The 17,512-nt window shown below is 33.1% G+C and overlaps 1 protein-coding gene and 1 pseudogene across 1 annotated transcript; one reads left to right on the top strand and one right to left on the bottom strand.

Annotated features, from left to right (window-relative positions):
• Positions 1-865: 865 nt before the first annotated feature.
• Positions 866-15,311, top strand: LOC111288097 (putative disease resistance protein At4g27220). Its single transcript, XM_089760232.1, is given in 7 exon segments — positions 866-930; positions 8,133-8,704; positions 8,707-9,350; positions 10,515-10,642; positions 11,183-14,005; positions 14,085-14,244; positions 14,625-15,311. Coding segments are annotated over 5 exon segments (4,185 nt in total). The 3' UTR covers positions 13,959-14,005; positions 14,085-14,244; positions 14,625-15,311.
• A 395-nt stretch (positions 15,312-15,706) lies between these two features.
• Positions 15,707-16,988, bottom strand: LOC149519214 (pentatricopeptide repeat-containing protein At4g21705, mitochondrial pseudogene; annotated as a pseudogene).
• Between the last annotated feature and the right edge of the window lie 524 nt (positions 16,989-17,512).

The raw sequence follows: 17,512 nt of genomic DNA on the forward strand, positions 1-17,512 counted from the left end.
GATGCAACCTTAAAAATATATCACGAATGTGGAAATCTCTCTTACGAATGTTGACTATTACACGATGAAAATATATTTTTGACAAGTAGTAATAAGAAAATGAAGTATGTGTTCCAAAAGCGTCAACAACATGGAGCTTAGAATTAGAAATCATGTTTAATCCGAGCAATACCATCTTTTATGCAGGGACTTAACTGAACAAGTAGGCTCAGTTTTTGAAGTTGGAAATAGTACTAGTGTTTATGATGAATTTGTAACGCCTTAAATTTTATATTGAAAAAATATATGAATATAATATAATATATATGTAAAAATTTAAATTTAAATTTATAAAATAATTTTGTGAGATAAAATTATAAAATTTTTAAATTAAAATAAATAATAATTTTAAATTAAATATAAATTTTTATAAATATAAGCGACTATCAATCGATGTGAACTAATCTTCAAAAGGGATGGTTTGGAAATTATTTTTTGTTTTCTATTTGTTTTTTTCCACTAAAAGACTAGAAGTGGAAAATTGAGCTCAAAAGTTTGATATTTTGTAAAATTAATTATATTAAAAAAATGGGAAAAGGAATAAAGAAAAAGATCTGTGACAATATTTTCAACACGTACGAAGAAATTTGTTTCAAATGACGAGGCAATTGATGATTGGTTAACTGACAGCAAATGACGGATTAGTATTTTGTTGTTTACAGCTAGAAGTCTATGAAAGTTTGCTGTTCTATTTTGTCATTGGTAGTGAATTCTACCTCTTGCCGTGTGAAACAAACTATTAAGCCAAAAAAATCAACGTTGACGGCTATTTGTAATCAAACCTGTGGAACCCATCATGAAAGTGACACCACAACGAGACTCATAAATGTGGTTTACTTCTCTTGCAGAAGCAACAGCCTATCTAGGAGCTCAACTAAAGATGGTTATAAGGTAATTTAATTACGGTACTCTATTTCTTTTTCATGCTTTTCATGATTTCAGTTTTTCTTTTCTGTTTCATTAACGCTATACCTTTACTTCTTTCACTGCTGATATTGGCTTTTTTATTTCTGGTACTCTGTTTCTTTTTATGCTCATAAATTGGGAGAAATTGTTTTCTTTTATTTCATTCTTATTATGATTTGTTTTCTCTTCTTTGTTTGATATATGCTATTCTTTTTCATCTTTCACTTAGGGTGTCTTTAATTTAATTTTCAATGACTAAAGTTTTCCAATATATTTGATAATTCAAGTTTAAAAATCAATTTAACTTTTACTTAAAAAAAGTGTTAAATATCTTAAAATAATTAGATATTTTCTGTGTTTACAAACTTTAACTCCTGACTTTAATTTGAGTCTCATACAAAAAATAATTAAGATCAATTATATTTTATAAATTTGATATTATTTATATGGACTAGATTTATCTATTTAAGTATGCATGTAGATACATAAATTAATATTAATAAATTACTATTATTATCAGTGTATATGTAATATATATATATATATATATATATTAAAGATATCAAGTGATAAAGAAATTAAAGCTTTTAAAAACCTGACAAATTTCAAAATATATGATAAACAATGTTATCGAGCCAAAAAGAGATGAAATTAATAAAAAAGAACGAAATCTCGATATAATGACTACTACATTTTTTTTTTGTCAAAGATTTTGACTTTTATATATTTATTTAATATAAATAAAAATAAAAAATTGAGAAAAAAACATACGAAATAACTAAAAATAAATAATAAAATAAAAAACACAAATAACAACAAAACATCAAAACCCTCAAAAAATAAATGAAATATTCATGCATTCATGAAAATAATCTTCAACAGGCCTTGAAAATCTTGAAAGTAGTAAGACATGCAAATTAATTAATTAATTAATTAGATTTTGCCCCGTGTTATACCAATATACATTATTAACATATGGTGGCAGTAAAATTCAATGGCTAAGACTAGTTTATGAAATTAAATCATAAAAATGTATTGACTTACTTTTAATAATTTGCGATCTTGATTAAAATTCTAAAAAATAAAAATGATTAATATGTGTCAAAAGAAATTTAATTAAAAATAAAATAATATGAAATTAAATCATTAAAGTTATTAACATGCCCTTACTAAGTTGTAATCTTGATGACCATGTTTTATAAATGTGAGACAAGAAAAAAAATTAAATAAACAATAATAATGAAGACTAAATTAAATCATAAAAAATTATTGACATACCTTAACTTAACTACAATCTTGATAAAACATTGAAAAATGGAAAATTATTAAAAAGTGTGTGCTAAAAAGAAAAAATAAAATAAAAATCATGTGCGTGTTGTGTGATTATTCGAAAATCGAATTCATATATAATGTTAAACTTGTATATTCAAGTGAGGTTAATCACATACTAAGACAGCCCTATACAACAATGATTGCCTTGTAAAACTAAAATTATGAATTCATTTGAATCTATTTTTGCATAATTTCTTTATTTATCTCATAGATTTTATTTATTTAAGGATAATGACCTATTTATTTTAAATTGAGATAAAATATCTTTTTTTTTTTAAATGGCAAAAAAAGTTAGTAAACCACAATAACGCGATGACAAACTTTATTTGTTTAAATTTAAGAGGATATTGGTTTAAACTACATAGTTTATATAAATATATAAAATCAAAAGCCTTTGGCAATAAAAGAAATTGTTCAATGTGGATAGTTTATATGATTGACATATAGATGATCTTATAAAATAGCCATGTGTCATGTATTTAATTTTTATTTAATTTGATTTAAAATAAAAAATTCAAATAATTAATTATATTTCTTTTCTTTTAAATTTTCAATTTAATCGTTTACCTTTTTACATTTATATGATATTTTATAGTCTTTTATGATTCAGAATTTAACTTAAATTATATTAAATAATAATATTTTCATTTTATAATTGTCAAAAGGCTTTAATATAAATTTACACTGTCTACAATCATACTTGATTTTATGTCAAAATAAATCATGTGATGAGATTATTCTTTGCAATATATTATTATTGCCTTCCATAAGTAATTCTTCTTTTAATTCATGGTCTACTTTGTTTTGCCATTGATCCTTTTCTTCTTACAACTTCGAGACCTCTTATCTTAGTTTCTCTTTCTCTATCTCATGTTCTAGCTCTAAGAGCTTTTTATCAGACTCTTGATCCACTGGTAAGGTATGATCTTGAGGCCTAAATACAACCTCTTGACTTCTGTTGCTCTTCCAAACCAGATACCCCTGAGTTACTCGATTAGTGAATGGCCCTAAGCTTAACCTCTTGGGCTTTTTCTAAGCCTTAACCATGCTATCGATCTTTTGGAAGGTTCCAGGATCCCTATATGAGCAATCGAACTGGCCAAGCTTGAGGGTCGTAAGAATAAATTGTTCAGCCCCGTGCTACCTCCTTACCATTAAGAGAGTATAACTTGTTAACCCCCATAAACCTAAAAGCGAGACCCTTATCTCATCTTCACATTGGTGTAACATGGGTTCTTTATCCATCCATGGAGCCAACCATTTTATCTGACTAGCCGTGAGTCTCTGTAGTGGACATTCCCATTCCTTTTAAGTTTTTACATTCGACCAAGTGCTTTGGCAGAATTCTCTAATCGGATTTCAAATGTAGAGATAAAGTTTGGTGAAGCCACTTTTCTTACATTCAAAATGGCTTTTTATCCATACATACAATAAAGGTATGCAACCCATTAGCGTGCTTTATCCATCTGCCTACAAAAACTCAAAGATCTGATAGTTTCTGCTAAGATAATTGGTGAAGGGTTACAACCTCCTTCAATCTGCTCAAATAAGTCCACCACTTCTATTTCAATGTGCCCTAAGACCTTGGGAAAGATGACTAATCCATATATGGCCAAAGTAAATGCATTCATCCCCTTATAATCATCCGGATGCTTGACAATGAAGTCTCTAAGTATCTCTCATGAAATACTTTTATGATTGCCTTTCTCTTGAATGTAGGAATCTATAGTCTCATTTCCTACCCCTAACATCTTACTCAACTTCCTGTGGCTCCCTAATTTGTACTTTTTCATATATATTTTATCTGGATGCAATAGATGCACACTTATCAAAGTTGAATATTCCTCAATGGTTGGCACTAAATCAATCTCATTTAAGATAAAGCACCAGTAGAAGGGGTCCCAAAATTGTATCATTGCCCTGATTAGCGAATAGTCAACCTCTACTGACAAGAGTTAAGCTATATGTCCAAACTTTCCATGAAATATCTCTTACCTCAAAAGGGTCATTCTACTCCATATGTCTGATAAGTCTTTCAAACTATTGTGCTTGAGGAGCAAATGGACTTCTTCTGATAGCGTGGAAACATGGTTAAGTGGCAAACAATTCCCTTCTTCTAATTTTCTCTTTTTGATTCGATCTTCACCTCTAGGGGAGAATCACATTTGAACAGCATAGATGAGGCACAAACCTGATGTTTTGTGGAATCCAAGAAAACTTTTGTTGAAATAATTTTAGGACAAGAATACTATGCAATCTGTGAACATGTTTATAAATTGATGCAAAATGAAACAAGAGAAGACAAAAGGGGTTAGTTATAAAGAAACACAAGAAAAACATAATAGTTAAGAAGACAACATGATCTAAAATTTGGATCATCTATAGAGGGAGGGGAAAATAAGGCTTTATCTATAGTTGGGCTTCTAAAGTCGACTACATGTGATTTAGGCCATTTCTAAGAAGGTCCCCAAATTGTTCCCTATATCATGGTCCATTATAGACTACTAAGGTATCCTAATCTTAAACCATCACAGGCTTCAAGCGAAAATGATTCAATTTGAGTGAGAGTATTTCGCAATCCCATACGGAGACATGAAATCTCATGAGGGCATAGGTATTTCACTCCCTCCTAAAGGTTGGGCCCTGGTAGAGGGCTTATGTTGTGCATATGCAAGTGAATGACAAATATAAGAACATATATTTAGGTAAAATATATGTATGGAAGAATAGGGTAGACAAATATAAGTAATGACAAAAGGCAATTTCGAATTATTAGACAAGGCTTGGACAATAAGAAATATTTTATCAGCTTAGCTCTCAATAGTCCCTAGCGAAGTCACCAAACTGTCATAACTAGTAGATTTCGGACCCACCGTTAGACTTGGAATGAAAGGGAGTCGCCACCAACCTTTTTTGTTAGGTGTGATTGTTCACCTGATTAAAACTAGCTTGCAAAACAGAGGTTAGATTCAGAAGTCGATTACGCTTAGAGAATGTTGTAGTACCCCCATAGCGCTCATCCAAGGATGGCACCAGTTTTGATTTCGAATTATCCAAGCCTTGAATTATTATTGTTTGCCAAAATTTTATACTTCTCTTTTTTCCTTTTTTTTTTTTTTGTTTTTTGTTTTTTATATTTTATGCCTTTTTCTCATGCATATCTATTTTTTCCTTTTAAAAAATAAATAAAAACAGAAAAGAGAAAAAAAAAGAAAAGAAAATTAGAATATAAAATATAGGTAAAATATATAAAATAAAATGAAAATAAAAAAATAAAAAGAAAATAGAAAAAGAAAAACTTGCGATAAGGTAGGGTCGGGTCGGAACACGGGTCTGCGCGCGGATCCTTGAGTCGATGTGCGAATCCTGGCAAAGCAAAACAACGTCATTTTGGAACCGTATAAAAAATCTTTTTTAGCGTTTTTCTTAGAAGCCCCTCTGTTCTTTCTCTCTCTAGTCTGAGAAGCTCTGCCTTCTCTCTAGGATCTCCCACCAAAAACTTCAAACGAAGCCAAAAAACTCATCGATTTCTAGAAAAGTTGTCAAAAAATTCAACCGAAAATTGAAAAACCTATCGGTTTTTAGAAAACCAGTCAGATCCTAAAAATTTCGTCGGAATCTGGTCAGAAACTTCAACTTTCGTCGAAAAATTCAAATGTTTTTCAAAAACCTAGAAAATCCTAGAAAAATTTAAAAAAATTCTAAAAAATTCCTAAAATATTCATAGATCGTCCTAAACCTTTCTAGAACCCTCGATTACCCTAAAATTATTTCCAAAATCCTAAAATCACTCCAGAACTCTAAATCAACCCCTATCCCAATTCTCGAATCCCATGACCCTTTCTTTGCCAAAATTCTCCAAAATTTCCCTGAAGTTTTTTTTTTCCTTTCTCTTTTTCCTCCCTTTTCATGTGTCTTTTGTGTAAAAAATTAGTCTAATTTATAGGTGTTCTTAGGGTCAATTTCAAGAAATTGGCAGAATCAATCCCAGGCTTGATTCTTGGGATTGCATTCTGTCTGAGATTTAATTCTAAGATTTCAATAGTCCAATTTGATTTTGTGTTGACTTCCAAGAATTTTGTGATTCTAATTCACATGTGGACCAATCGTAAATGGAAATTGATGAAGAAAACAAAGAAAAAAAGAAAGAAAAAAGAAACTAATAATAATAATAATAATAATGATAATAATAATAGTAATAATAATAATGATAATAATAATAGTAATAATAATAATAATAAAACACATCCTTTTGGACCAACATGGGTCTTGATGGGCCCAACCCACACAAGCTTACCAAAAATGGGCCTGGTCGGGCTCAACTTTGAAAATAGATTTAGTTGAGCCTAAACCAAGATGGATCTAGTTAAGCATGGGCTAGAATGGATCCAATGGGTTTAGATTAAAATGGATCCAATCGAGCCTAAACCAAAATAGACTCAATTGAATCCGGACCAAAATGGGTGCCTACAACGTTAAATAAAATAAAAAAGAAGAATTTTTTTTTCTTTTTTATTTTACGATAATTAAAATTTTTTCTTAAAATGCATAAATTACTTTTTTTAGTAATTAATTTTTTAATAAATTAATAAAATTTAATAATAATCTAATCCAACTATCATTTAGGCCGAAGTATTGCACTTTTACAGCAGAAAACCTATTAATAGTTGTTCTGTTTTATCATTGGTCGTGGATGATCTGTCGTGTGAAAACAAAATGCCACGCCATAAATATAAACGAAGGATAATTTTGCTTTAATCATGCACTATGGCACCCACCATGAAAGTGGCACCATGATCATGACAAGTGACTCATAATTTGCTTTAGTCATTCCCCATGGCACCCACGTGAAAGTGGCACCAAGACCATAAGAATTTACTCATAATTTTGGTTCATTTGTACTCTTGTTTTCTCATTGCACTTTCCTAGGCACTTTCTTTTCTTCTTCCGAAATCCCACCCTCATCTTGTTTCCTTGAATGAATATCAATCAAGTTGCTAACACAGATTTACACAGCCTTCTACCAGGAATTGATTCGCTGTTTCTTTGCTCAATACACTTCTTCTACCGGGGTTCTTCTCTTTTCCTCACTGCTTGCTTTTGTTCTTTTCAATTCAAGGTCTTGCAGAAGCATCAGGCAGTCTAGTTGCTCAAGGTAGGAAATTTAATTTCGGTATTCTGTTTCTTTTCATGCTTGTCATGACTTTGTTTTCTCTTTTTCTGTTTCATAATGTTATTCCTTTTCCTCTTTCACTGCTAAAATTGGCTTTTTACAATTCTTTATGTAATGATTTTCATTTTAACTTTGTTAATTTTGTGATTCGTTACAAACATGAGTGTTATGATCATGCAATCAGATTAAAAAAATATCTTAGAAAATGTGTTGAAATTAATAACTTTGGCTTTAGGTTTTGGTAACGGTAATATTAAAAGCCTTGAAATTGAAAACAGTAATGAACAGCTTACTGAATTTCAAGACCAAGGTTCTAACTTTTTAATTCTTGAGAACTGTGCTTTGGTGATATAAGTTAAAGAAATCATTATTGCCCTTGAAAGGAAGATCAGGACCAGAATGTAATTAAAATATGCTCCTCAGAAATTTACTGCATCTATATATTTACATGGTTATGGTTATAAAGTCCATCAAAATGGTTTATGATATACATATTTGTTTTTATATGGACTTTACAGCCGTGGATTTTTTCCTTACTAAATTTGATGAATCGTGGGACACTTCAACAAACCTTGATGAGAAAATGAAAGACCTAAAGAGAAAACAGGCGGAACTAAATGCTCTAAAAGGAGACACGAAGTCAAGAACGACCGCAGAGCTGCATCCGAGGAAGAAACTAAAGAAAGAAGTTAGAGTTATGGCTCGAGAACGTCGAAAGAATAAATGGCGAAATCCAAGACCTTGAACAAAAAATTGGAGAAAATAGTTTTGCCTCACGTGGATTCCTCAAAGGAAATGTTTTGAAGAAGATACAAGAAGTTGATGAACTTTATCAACGGGGTAAGTTTCACAACAGTTTGGTAGTTGACAACCCTGGGTGGATTGGACAAGCTCTATCAACCACAACTTTATTCGGTGATGCTGCAAAGACTTGTATGGAAAAAATTTGGGCCTACTTGATGGATGATGACATTCAAAAGATTGGAGTTTGGGGGACGGGAGGAATAGGGAAAACAACCATCGTGAAGCGCGTACACAACCAGCTACTGAAAGAGACTGAAAGGTTTGACATTGTGATATGGATCACTGTATCAAAGGAGATGAACATCATTAAACTGCAAAATAGGATTGCACGAGCAATGAAAGTATCCCTTGATGAAGATGAAGATGAAACAATACGAGCAGGGATGATATACGAAATGTTCGTTCGTAAAGGCAAGTATGTGTTAATCCTAGATGATTTGTGGGACAAAATTCTCTTGAAGAAGTAGGCATCCCTGAGCCTTCTAATGGGAGTAAATTATTGGTAACAACTCGGTTATTAGATGTGTGCCAGTATTTGGATTGTCGAGAAGTTAGAGTGCCTACTCTTTCAAATCCAGATGCATGGAGCTTGTTCTTGAAAAAAGTAGGTGAAGATGTTTCGAATCATCCAAATCTATTACCCATTATGGAATCATTTGCTAAAGAATGTGATGGTTTGCCCTTGGCTATTGTTACAATAGCAAGCAGTATGAGTGGTGTACGTAATGTTCATGCGTGGAGGGATGCACTTCATGAATTAAAAAGAAATGGAGAAACTGTGAAAAAGATGGAAGAGAAGGTATTCCAACAACTTCAGTTCAGCTATGATCGTTTACGGGATGAAGAGCTGAAAAATTGCTTCCTCTGCTGTGCCTTACTTCCTGAAGATTGGGAAATAGAGACAGATGAGCTTATCCATCTTTGTATTGCGGAAGGGCATATAAAAGAAATGGATAGCATGCAACAAGAGATTGACAAGGGGCGTACCATACTGGATGAACTCAAAAGCAGTTGTTTGATAGAAAATAGTTATAAAGGTGGAGGTCGAGTGGAGCTGCATGATGTTTTAAGGGACATGGCATTACGCATCACAAGTGTAAGACCACGATTCTTGGTGAGAGCTGGCATGCAATTGAACAGGATATCCTAAAAAATAAAGGTGGACAAACCAAATAAGATAGAGGGAATAGTAAATTTTAAAAAAATAAATTATAGTAATTGATAATTAAGATGGTGTAACTAGATGCATCAAATTAACAAATCAGATTAAATTTAAATTAATTCATTTTCAAGTTAAATCATTTTTATCAAGAAAAAATCAAATTATTTTGAATTCGAGTCGAAGAAAAATCATAATTATTTTAAAATTAAATAATTTTGAATCGAATCAATTTAATTTAAAATTAATTTGAATTCAAATCTTTTAAATCGAAATCAATAAGTTTACATATGTAAAACTTTAAATTATTTTATTTGACTTAATATATAGAATTTACAATTTAATTATTTAGTTCTTAAATTATTTTGATTTTGTATGACTATGTTTACTTGATGTAGGATATTTCATCATATTTCATTATTTTCTTCATATTTAGGATGAGTTTAGCATGTTCACATGCATATACAGTGACAAAAACAAGAGATAAGGGTAAGGGACATTTGCTATATATTTACATATAATAAGTTGAAAATGACTTAAGGACTCATGAATTTTTCAAGTATCTTTTTTATAATGGTTCATGCATGTGTTTTCATGATTGTATATCCATATTTTTCATTAAAAAAGTAGGTTTCTCATTTTATCAAGTGAGGAATAGCTTCACTACCTTTTCTCTATGAGCCATATGTTATTGCCTTATGTGAAAGTAAGGTCACATGGCTCTTTATGACCTCAAGCGTTGAACGACGATGCTTCAAGCAATGCCTTAGTTATTTGTTTTTATAGATACTTTTAAAATTATTAAATTTCAATTATTGTTTTAATTAGAAATATCTTATTTATTTTTGAATTAAAAAATAAAAAGTTTTAATGTTTTTTAAGTATTACAATTGACTCATAATTTGCTTTAATCATCCCTTGTGCCACGTACCACCCAAGTAGCTCCAAAGCCAAGACTATAATAATTAACTCATAATTATGGTTCATTTCCCCGGTTGTTTGCTAGCATTTTGCTTTTTCTTCTTAAATCCCACATTAATTTCTTTCCTTCGGTGAATATCAATCAAGTTGCTAACACAGATTTACATAGCCTTCTTCCAGGAGTTGATTCACTGTTTCTTTTCTCAATATACTTCTTCTACCGGGGTTCTACTCTTTTCCTCACTGCTTGCTTTTGTTCTTTTTAATTCAAGGTCTTGCAGAAGCATCACGCGGTCTAGTTGCTCAAGGTAGGAAATTTAATTTCAGTATTCTGTTTCTTTTCATGCTTGTCATGACTTTGTTTTCCCTTTTCCTGTTTCATAATGTTATTCCTTTTCCTCTTTCACTACTATTATTGGCTTTTTACAATTCTTTGTTTGATGATTTTCATTTTAACTTCGTTAATTTTGTGATTCGTTAGAAACATGAGTGTTATGATCATGCAATCAGATTAAAAAAAAATCTTAGAAAATGTGTTGAAATTAATCACTTCGGCTTTAGGTTTTGGTAATGGTGATAGTAAAAGCCTTGACAATTGATAACAGTAATTAAGAGCTTGCTGAATTTCAAGGCCAAGGTTCTAACTTTTTAATTCTTGAGAACTGTGTTTTAGTGATATAAGTTAAAGAAATCGTTATTACCTTTGAAAGGAAGAAGAAATAGGCAAGACCAGAATGTAATTAAAATATGCTCCTTAGAAATTTACTGCATCTATATATTTACATGGTTATTGTTATAAAGTCCATCAAAATGGTTTACGATATACATATTTGTTTTTATGTATGTAGGGACTTTACAGCCATGGATTTTCTCCTTACTAAATTTGATAAATCGTGGGACACTCCAACAAACCTTCATGAGAAAATGAAAGACCTAAAGAGAAAACAGGCGGAACTAAATGCTCTAAAAGGAGACACGAAGTCAACGACGGCAGAGCTGCATCCGAGAAAGAAACTAAAGAAAGAAGTTGAGTTATGGCTCGAAAACGTTGAAAGAATAAATGGCGAAATCCAAGACCTTGAACAAAAAATTGGAGAAAATAGTTTTACCTTACGTGGATTCCTCAAAGCAAATGTTTTGAAGAAGATACAAGAAGTTGATGAACTTTATCAACGGGGTAAGTTTCACAACAGTTTGGTAGTTGACAACCCTGGGTGGATTGGACAAGCTCTATCAACCACAACTTTATTCGGCGGTGCCGCAAAGACTTGTATGGAAGAAATTTGGGCCCACTTGCTGGATGATGACATTCAAAAGATTGGAGTTTGGGGAATGGGAGGAATAGGGAAAACAACCATCGTGAAGCTTGTACACAACCAGCTACTGAAAGAGACTGAAAGGTTTGACATTGTGATATGGATCACTGTATCAAAGGAGATGAACATCATTAAACTGCAAAATAGGATTGCACGAGCAATGAAAGCATCCCTTGATGAAGATGAAGATGAAACAATAAGAGCAGGGATGATATATGAAATGTTGGCTTGTAAAGGCAAGTATGTGTTAATCCTAGATGATTTGTGGGAGAAACTTTCTCTTGAAGAAGTAGGCATCCCTGAGCCTTCTAATGGGAGTAAATTATTGGTAACAACTCGGTTATTAGATGTGTGCCACTATTTGCATTGTCGAGAAGTTAGAGTGCCTACTCTTTCAAATCCAGATGCATGGAGCTTGTTCTTGAAAAAAGTAGGTGAAGATGTTTCGAATTATCCAATTCTATTACCCATTATGGAATTAGTTGCTAAAGAATGTGATGGTTTGCCCTTGGCTATTGTTACAATAGCGAGCAGTATGAGGGGTGTACGTGCTGTTCATGCGTGGAGGGATGCACTCCATGAATTAAAAAGAAATGGAGAAACTGTGAAAAAGATGGAAGAGAAGGTATTTCAACAACTTCAGTTCAGCTATGATCGTTTACGGGATGAAGAGCAGAAAAATTGCTTCCTCTGCTGTGCCTTATTTCCTGAAGATTGGGAAATAGAGACAGATGAGCTTATCCATCTTTGGATTGCGGAAGGGCATGTAAAAGAAATGGATAGCATGCAACAAGAGATTGACAAGGGGCGTACCATACTGGATGAACTCAAAAGCAGTTGTTTGATAGAAAATGGTTATACAGGTGAAGGTCGAGTGAGGCTGCATGACGTTTTAAGGGACATGGCATTACGCATCACAAGTGTAAGACCACGATTCTTGGTGAGAGCTGGCATGCAACTGAAAAGGATAGCTGATGTGCGAGATTGGAATGAAGATTTGGAGAAGGCTTCATTTATGATGAATTGGCAATTACAAATTCCATCCCAAATGCCACCCCCAAAATGCCAAAAGCTCACAACATTATTGTTGTCCAGATGCCATATAGAGAGTATTCCAGAGTGTTTCTTTGAGCAAATGCATGGACTCAAGATTCTTGATCTTTCTTGTAATCCTATTAAGAGTTTACCAAATTCCATCTCTAATTTGGAAACACTCACTACATTATTGCTTCGTTGGTGTGAACAATTAGGGAAGGTGCCATCTTTTTCAAAACTTCAAGCTTTAAAAAAGTTAGACCTTAGCAGCACAAATATCAAGGATATACCTCATGGGATGGAAAGGTTGGTAAATCTCAAATATCTTGATTTGAATTACACGCAAATAACAGAGATGGCCGATGGAATATTGGTAAAATTGACATCCCTTCAGCACTTAGCGGCACTTGGAGCTTATTATCGTCATAAATTATTCGTGAGAGGGGAGGAAATAGGTGGATTGAGGGAGTTGGAATTTTTTGAAGGGTGTTTTTCAGACTTGAATGAATGGAACAGTTGTGCCCAAGGTTTGCATGCTCGAGAAAGATGGCCTCGTCAATACATCATTTATGTGGGTCATCAATATGAATGGGATGACTTTCACGGGGACTCGAAAAAAGCCATCGGATTACGTGGTTGTGACATGATCTGTACAATTGGTATTAAGATCCTATCTGATGTTGAGGTTTTGAATATTAGGGAATACTCTGTGGATTTGTGTGAAGAAGAGTCATTATTCTCATGGTTTATCCCAGTGCCACATAACAAATTTTCCTCTCTTTCTTGGATTGATATACGTGGTTGTGGAAATATAAAGAAGTTGTTCTCGTCCAATTGGGTGCTGCACAACCTCCAAAATTTGAATACTTTACGGGCTGGTGAATGTTGGGATATGGAAGAAATAATAGCATCAGAATCAGAAGTGGAGGGATCAGGAAATGGAGTTGCCATCAAACTTACACTTCCAAGATTAAAGAAATTGGAATTGTGGGATCTACCAAAATTGAAGAGCATTTGTGGTGCAAATGGAGTAGTGGTTTGTGATTCTATTGTGGAGATTTTTATACGTGATTGTCCAAAATTAAAGAGGATACCTCTGAATCTTCCCTTGCAAGATGATTGCCAACCATCTCCTCCTTCCTCTCTTACAAGAATTCAAGCAAATCCAGAGTGGTGGGAATCGGTGGAGTGGGACCATCCACATGCCAAGTCTCTGTTGGAGCCCTACTTTAACAAGAGCGACTGGTGGTTGCCTGTTCGTAGAAATGCCTGACAACTGTAGCAGTCAATGTTTCTTTGATCAAATGCCTGATCATAGCGGTAGTTTATTTCTGACACTTTCTTTCTTTCTTTCTACTTTCACTCTCTTATATGTTAATCTCATGCTTGACCTTTCCAGTTTTCTTGGAGGCCATTCTAGCACACCGAGGATTATTTGTAATGATTATCTCGCAGCAGTAGCAACAGCAACAGCTCACACATTTTGATGTTTGGAACTCTCTTGATGCATGTTCTTTTCAAGTCTGATATGTTTCTGCCTTCTCATTGATGTTTACAAGGTTTGTGGGAATTTTGGTCAAATTCTTCAATTGCTCATATTTGGATTGAATTCTGTTCTGAATCATCTTGAAAAGACTAATTCTTTTTTCACAAAAAGTTTTATTCAAGTTCTTTACGGTAATTCCTTAAAATGCTTTGTTGAAATTCAAAATCTTTACAGATAATTCTTTGTTGAAATTCATATAAACAAGTAAAGCACATTTTGAAAAAAAGATGAAAGGTTATCTTGATTTTCACCATGATTTTGAAGAATTATGCGTTAAGCTAGAAATAATTTCTTCAAAAACAAACTTGAGGATTAATGTTTTCTTTTTTGCTTTATATTGTTATTATATATAATTCTAATTCATGTTTTTTTTTTGTTCTTATCTTTTCCTAGATTCATTACCTACTCGAGGATTAGAAATGGCAATTGCTCACTCTAAGATTGAAGTAGAATAGTAAATTTCACTCCTCTGCTGAAACACCAGAGTTTCTCTCAATTCGCTTAGATCATCTTCAACTTCAGAATTACCTCTGCTTTCTAGTGTAATATCTTTGGCTATGTACTTTGTTTCATGTCTGTTACAAAAACATATCATGACTTTCTCTCTGTATTAATCATCGAAAACTAAATGCTCTGGATTTGATTGTTGGCCAGATTCTGTTACCCTTAATTCTGCTGCAAAGCTGTTGGTTATGTTTCCTTTGCAGTATAGATATTTCATTTCAAAATTAATTGCTGTAGTTGGAAAGAACCTTATGAAAGAAATTTGCGTATATTTGATGGATGATGGTATTTGGGGATTGAGAGGGGTAGGTACAACATTATTACAAGAAGAAGCTGGGAAACGAGTTCTATTGGAATGCATCAATATGGGTTGGATCAGCAATCACAATGAAAAAAATTGATTGATTGACCCTCAGTTTATGTCCTATAAAGATTTTTGTACTTTAAGTCTACAGAATCTCACGAATTGGCCTCCACTTGCACAAAATAGCTGCATGAAGATGCTTTTTCCACTGGCACCCACCATGAAAGTGGCACCAAGACCATAACAATTGACTCTCATTTCTCTTGTTTTTTTCCCTTGCATTTTCCTTGGCACTTTCTGTTCTTCTTCCTAAATCCCAATTCATCTTTTTTTTCTTTGAGTGAATATCACATGAATCTTCAACTGCTTTTTTATATGTAATATCACACTTGTTTCTTTCCCACTGTCTTTGAAAGTGAAGCAATGTGTCACTTTCTTTTTCTTTTTTATGTCCCACTTGTTTTTAAATTACTAGGATGATTAAACTGGAACAAGCTGTCCTACTTGTTATTAAATCCAATAAGCAAAATGGGATAAAAACAAGTCAATAAATCTACACATAAATAAGAAATAAACCTATTAACAATGAGGAAGAGCAAAATGATCGTTACAAAACTTTCAACATAGCAAGTTCCAGTTACAGATCATCATTTGGCCAGATTGATGGCTAAAAGATTCTATACCTTCCCACACTGATACTTCAAGTAATTATTAGCAATTCCACTAAAACTTTCTGACAATATCCAAAAGAAGAACATTTGGCACTTGGAAATCATAAGTCCTACAAGATGACTCCCACTTTTTAAGCAACTTTTCACTTTCTTCAAGCTCACCAAGCTTCACCAATGCACCCAGCATCCTTATGTAGTTTATGTTGGTGTGCTTCTTACATTTGGCCTTTTGAAGGCCCTACAACAATTTCATTTCATCTAAGTTTCCCAAACTAGCATACAATGAAATCAAATGGTCATAGCCTAGTGCATTTTTGCCTACTTTCTTCTCACATTCCTTCAAATAATGAAGTGCCTTTTCATTAAGAACTACGGAATAAGTACCCCAATCCATTTGAATGTTCGGTTGGCTTTCCATTTCTTGTAGAACCTTCCCCATGCTGTTATAATCAGATCTTGCCCCATAAGAATTTATACAAATTCTATAGCTGAACATGTCAGGGGAGACACCATTGATCTTCATCTCCAACAAAACATCAGGTACTTTTTCCTGTTGACCTACGTTGGTGTAGAGGCACATGAGGTTATTGTAGTTGAGAGGAGAGGAAAGAAAACTCATCTCCCTCATATTCTTCATAAGGGAAAGGGACTCATTGATAGGGCCTTCTCGAACATAGCAATTTAAAAGAACACCGTAGGTCTGGACAGTTTTATCTTGGTCTTTCATGCTACCAAAGAAGTTTTTTTCAGACCTTAGGCCATGAACTCTACCAATTAGATCCAACTGCACAGCACAGCCACTAGATGAAAATTTGAGGTCATTGCTACTCATCCATTTAGAAACCTGCTCTGCCAAGAACCCAACATATAAGCATGCAAGAAATATGCAAACTCTAAAACTCATACATACCGGCAGAGCATTTGGTAATTGGACAGAGGAGTTTCTACTTTACTGCATCCATGATGGAATTGAATAGTTGCAAGAACAAAAGAAAGACATTTACAGTGTTATAAAAGATACGTACTACATGTTTACACGTCTACAGCTAAAGATGAACAGTAATTTTTTTTATACTTCAGGATTTAAACTTTAGTCAATGGAACTAAAAGAGTCGAGGACTCTATCATCAGACCACGCAACTGTTGGAAATTAATAGCCATTTAGTAAATCTTAGTGGTGAAGTTTTACTTTTTAGTACTTTTCAGGATAGTAGTCTCAAACATAGAGGGATTGCAAAGCTATCAACCTGTAAGCATTGGAGCATTTTGCAGCCTCAAATCATGACATCTTTTTTTTTTTTTTTCAAATTCAAATTTAAAGCTCATTTAAATCAGTGTTGAGGTTATCAATTTCTTTGAGGGCTTGATTTTTTGGATAAAAAACAGCAAAGAACAAATTACCCAGATTTTCTTTTCCTCACTTTTTTACCATTTTGCAATCATCTTCCATATTCTAACCAATCAAAACATAAGCTACATGACAGAAAAAACTCATTCCTTTACTAAAACCAATCAACTCTCTTTACCTTCAAGTCATGACTATAACTCCTACGAGCACGCAGGTCACGGATGCTAGGCTGTAGCTGGAATTCGTCGACATTTTTTCCTTCTTTAACCCACTGTTGAAGAACTGAAGCTACACTGCAACTTGGGTCTCCTACAGCATTGATTCTTGAACGAAGGTTGTTTCTTTTTACCGGGTTTGGCTTCAAACAATATGTTCTTGTTCTTGCCAATATCACATTTGTTGGTGGTCTTGTTGTATAAGATTGTGAATTAGGCTCTTGACGCCACTGAAGTCA

The sequence above is a fragment of the Durio zibethinus genome, chromosome 4, assembly GCF_047325235.1.
Source record: "Durio zibethinus cultivar Kanyao isolate XHJ-2024 chromosome 4, ASM4732523v1, whole genome shotgun sequence".
NCBI lineage: Eukaryota > Viridiplantae > Streptophyta > Magnoliopsida > Malvales > Malvaceae > Durio > Durio zibethinus.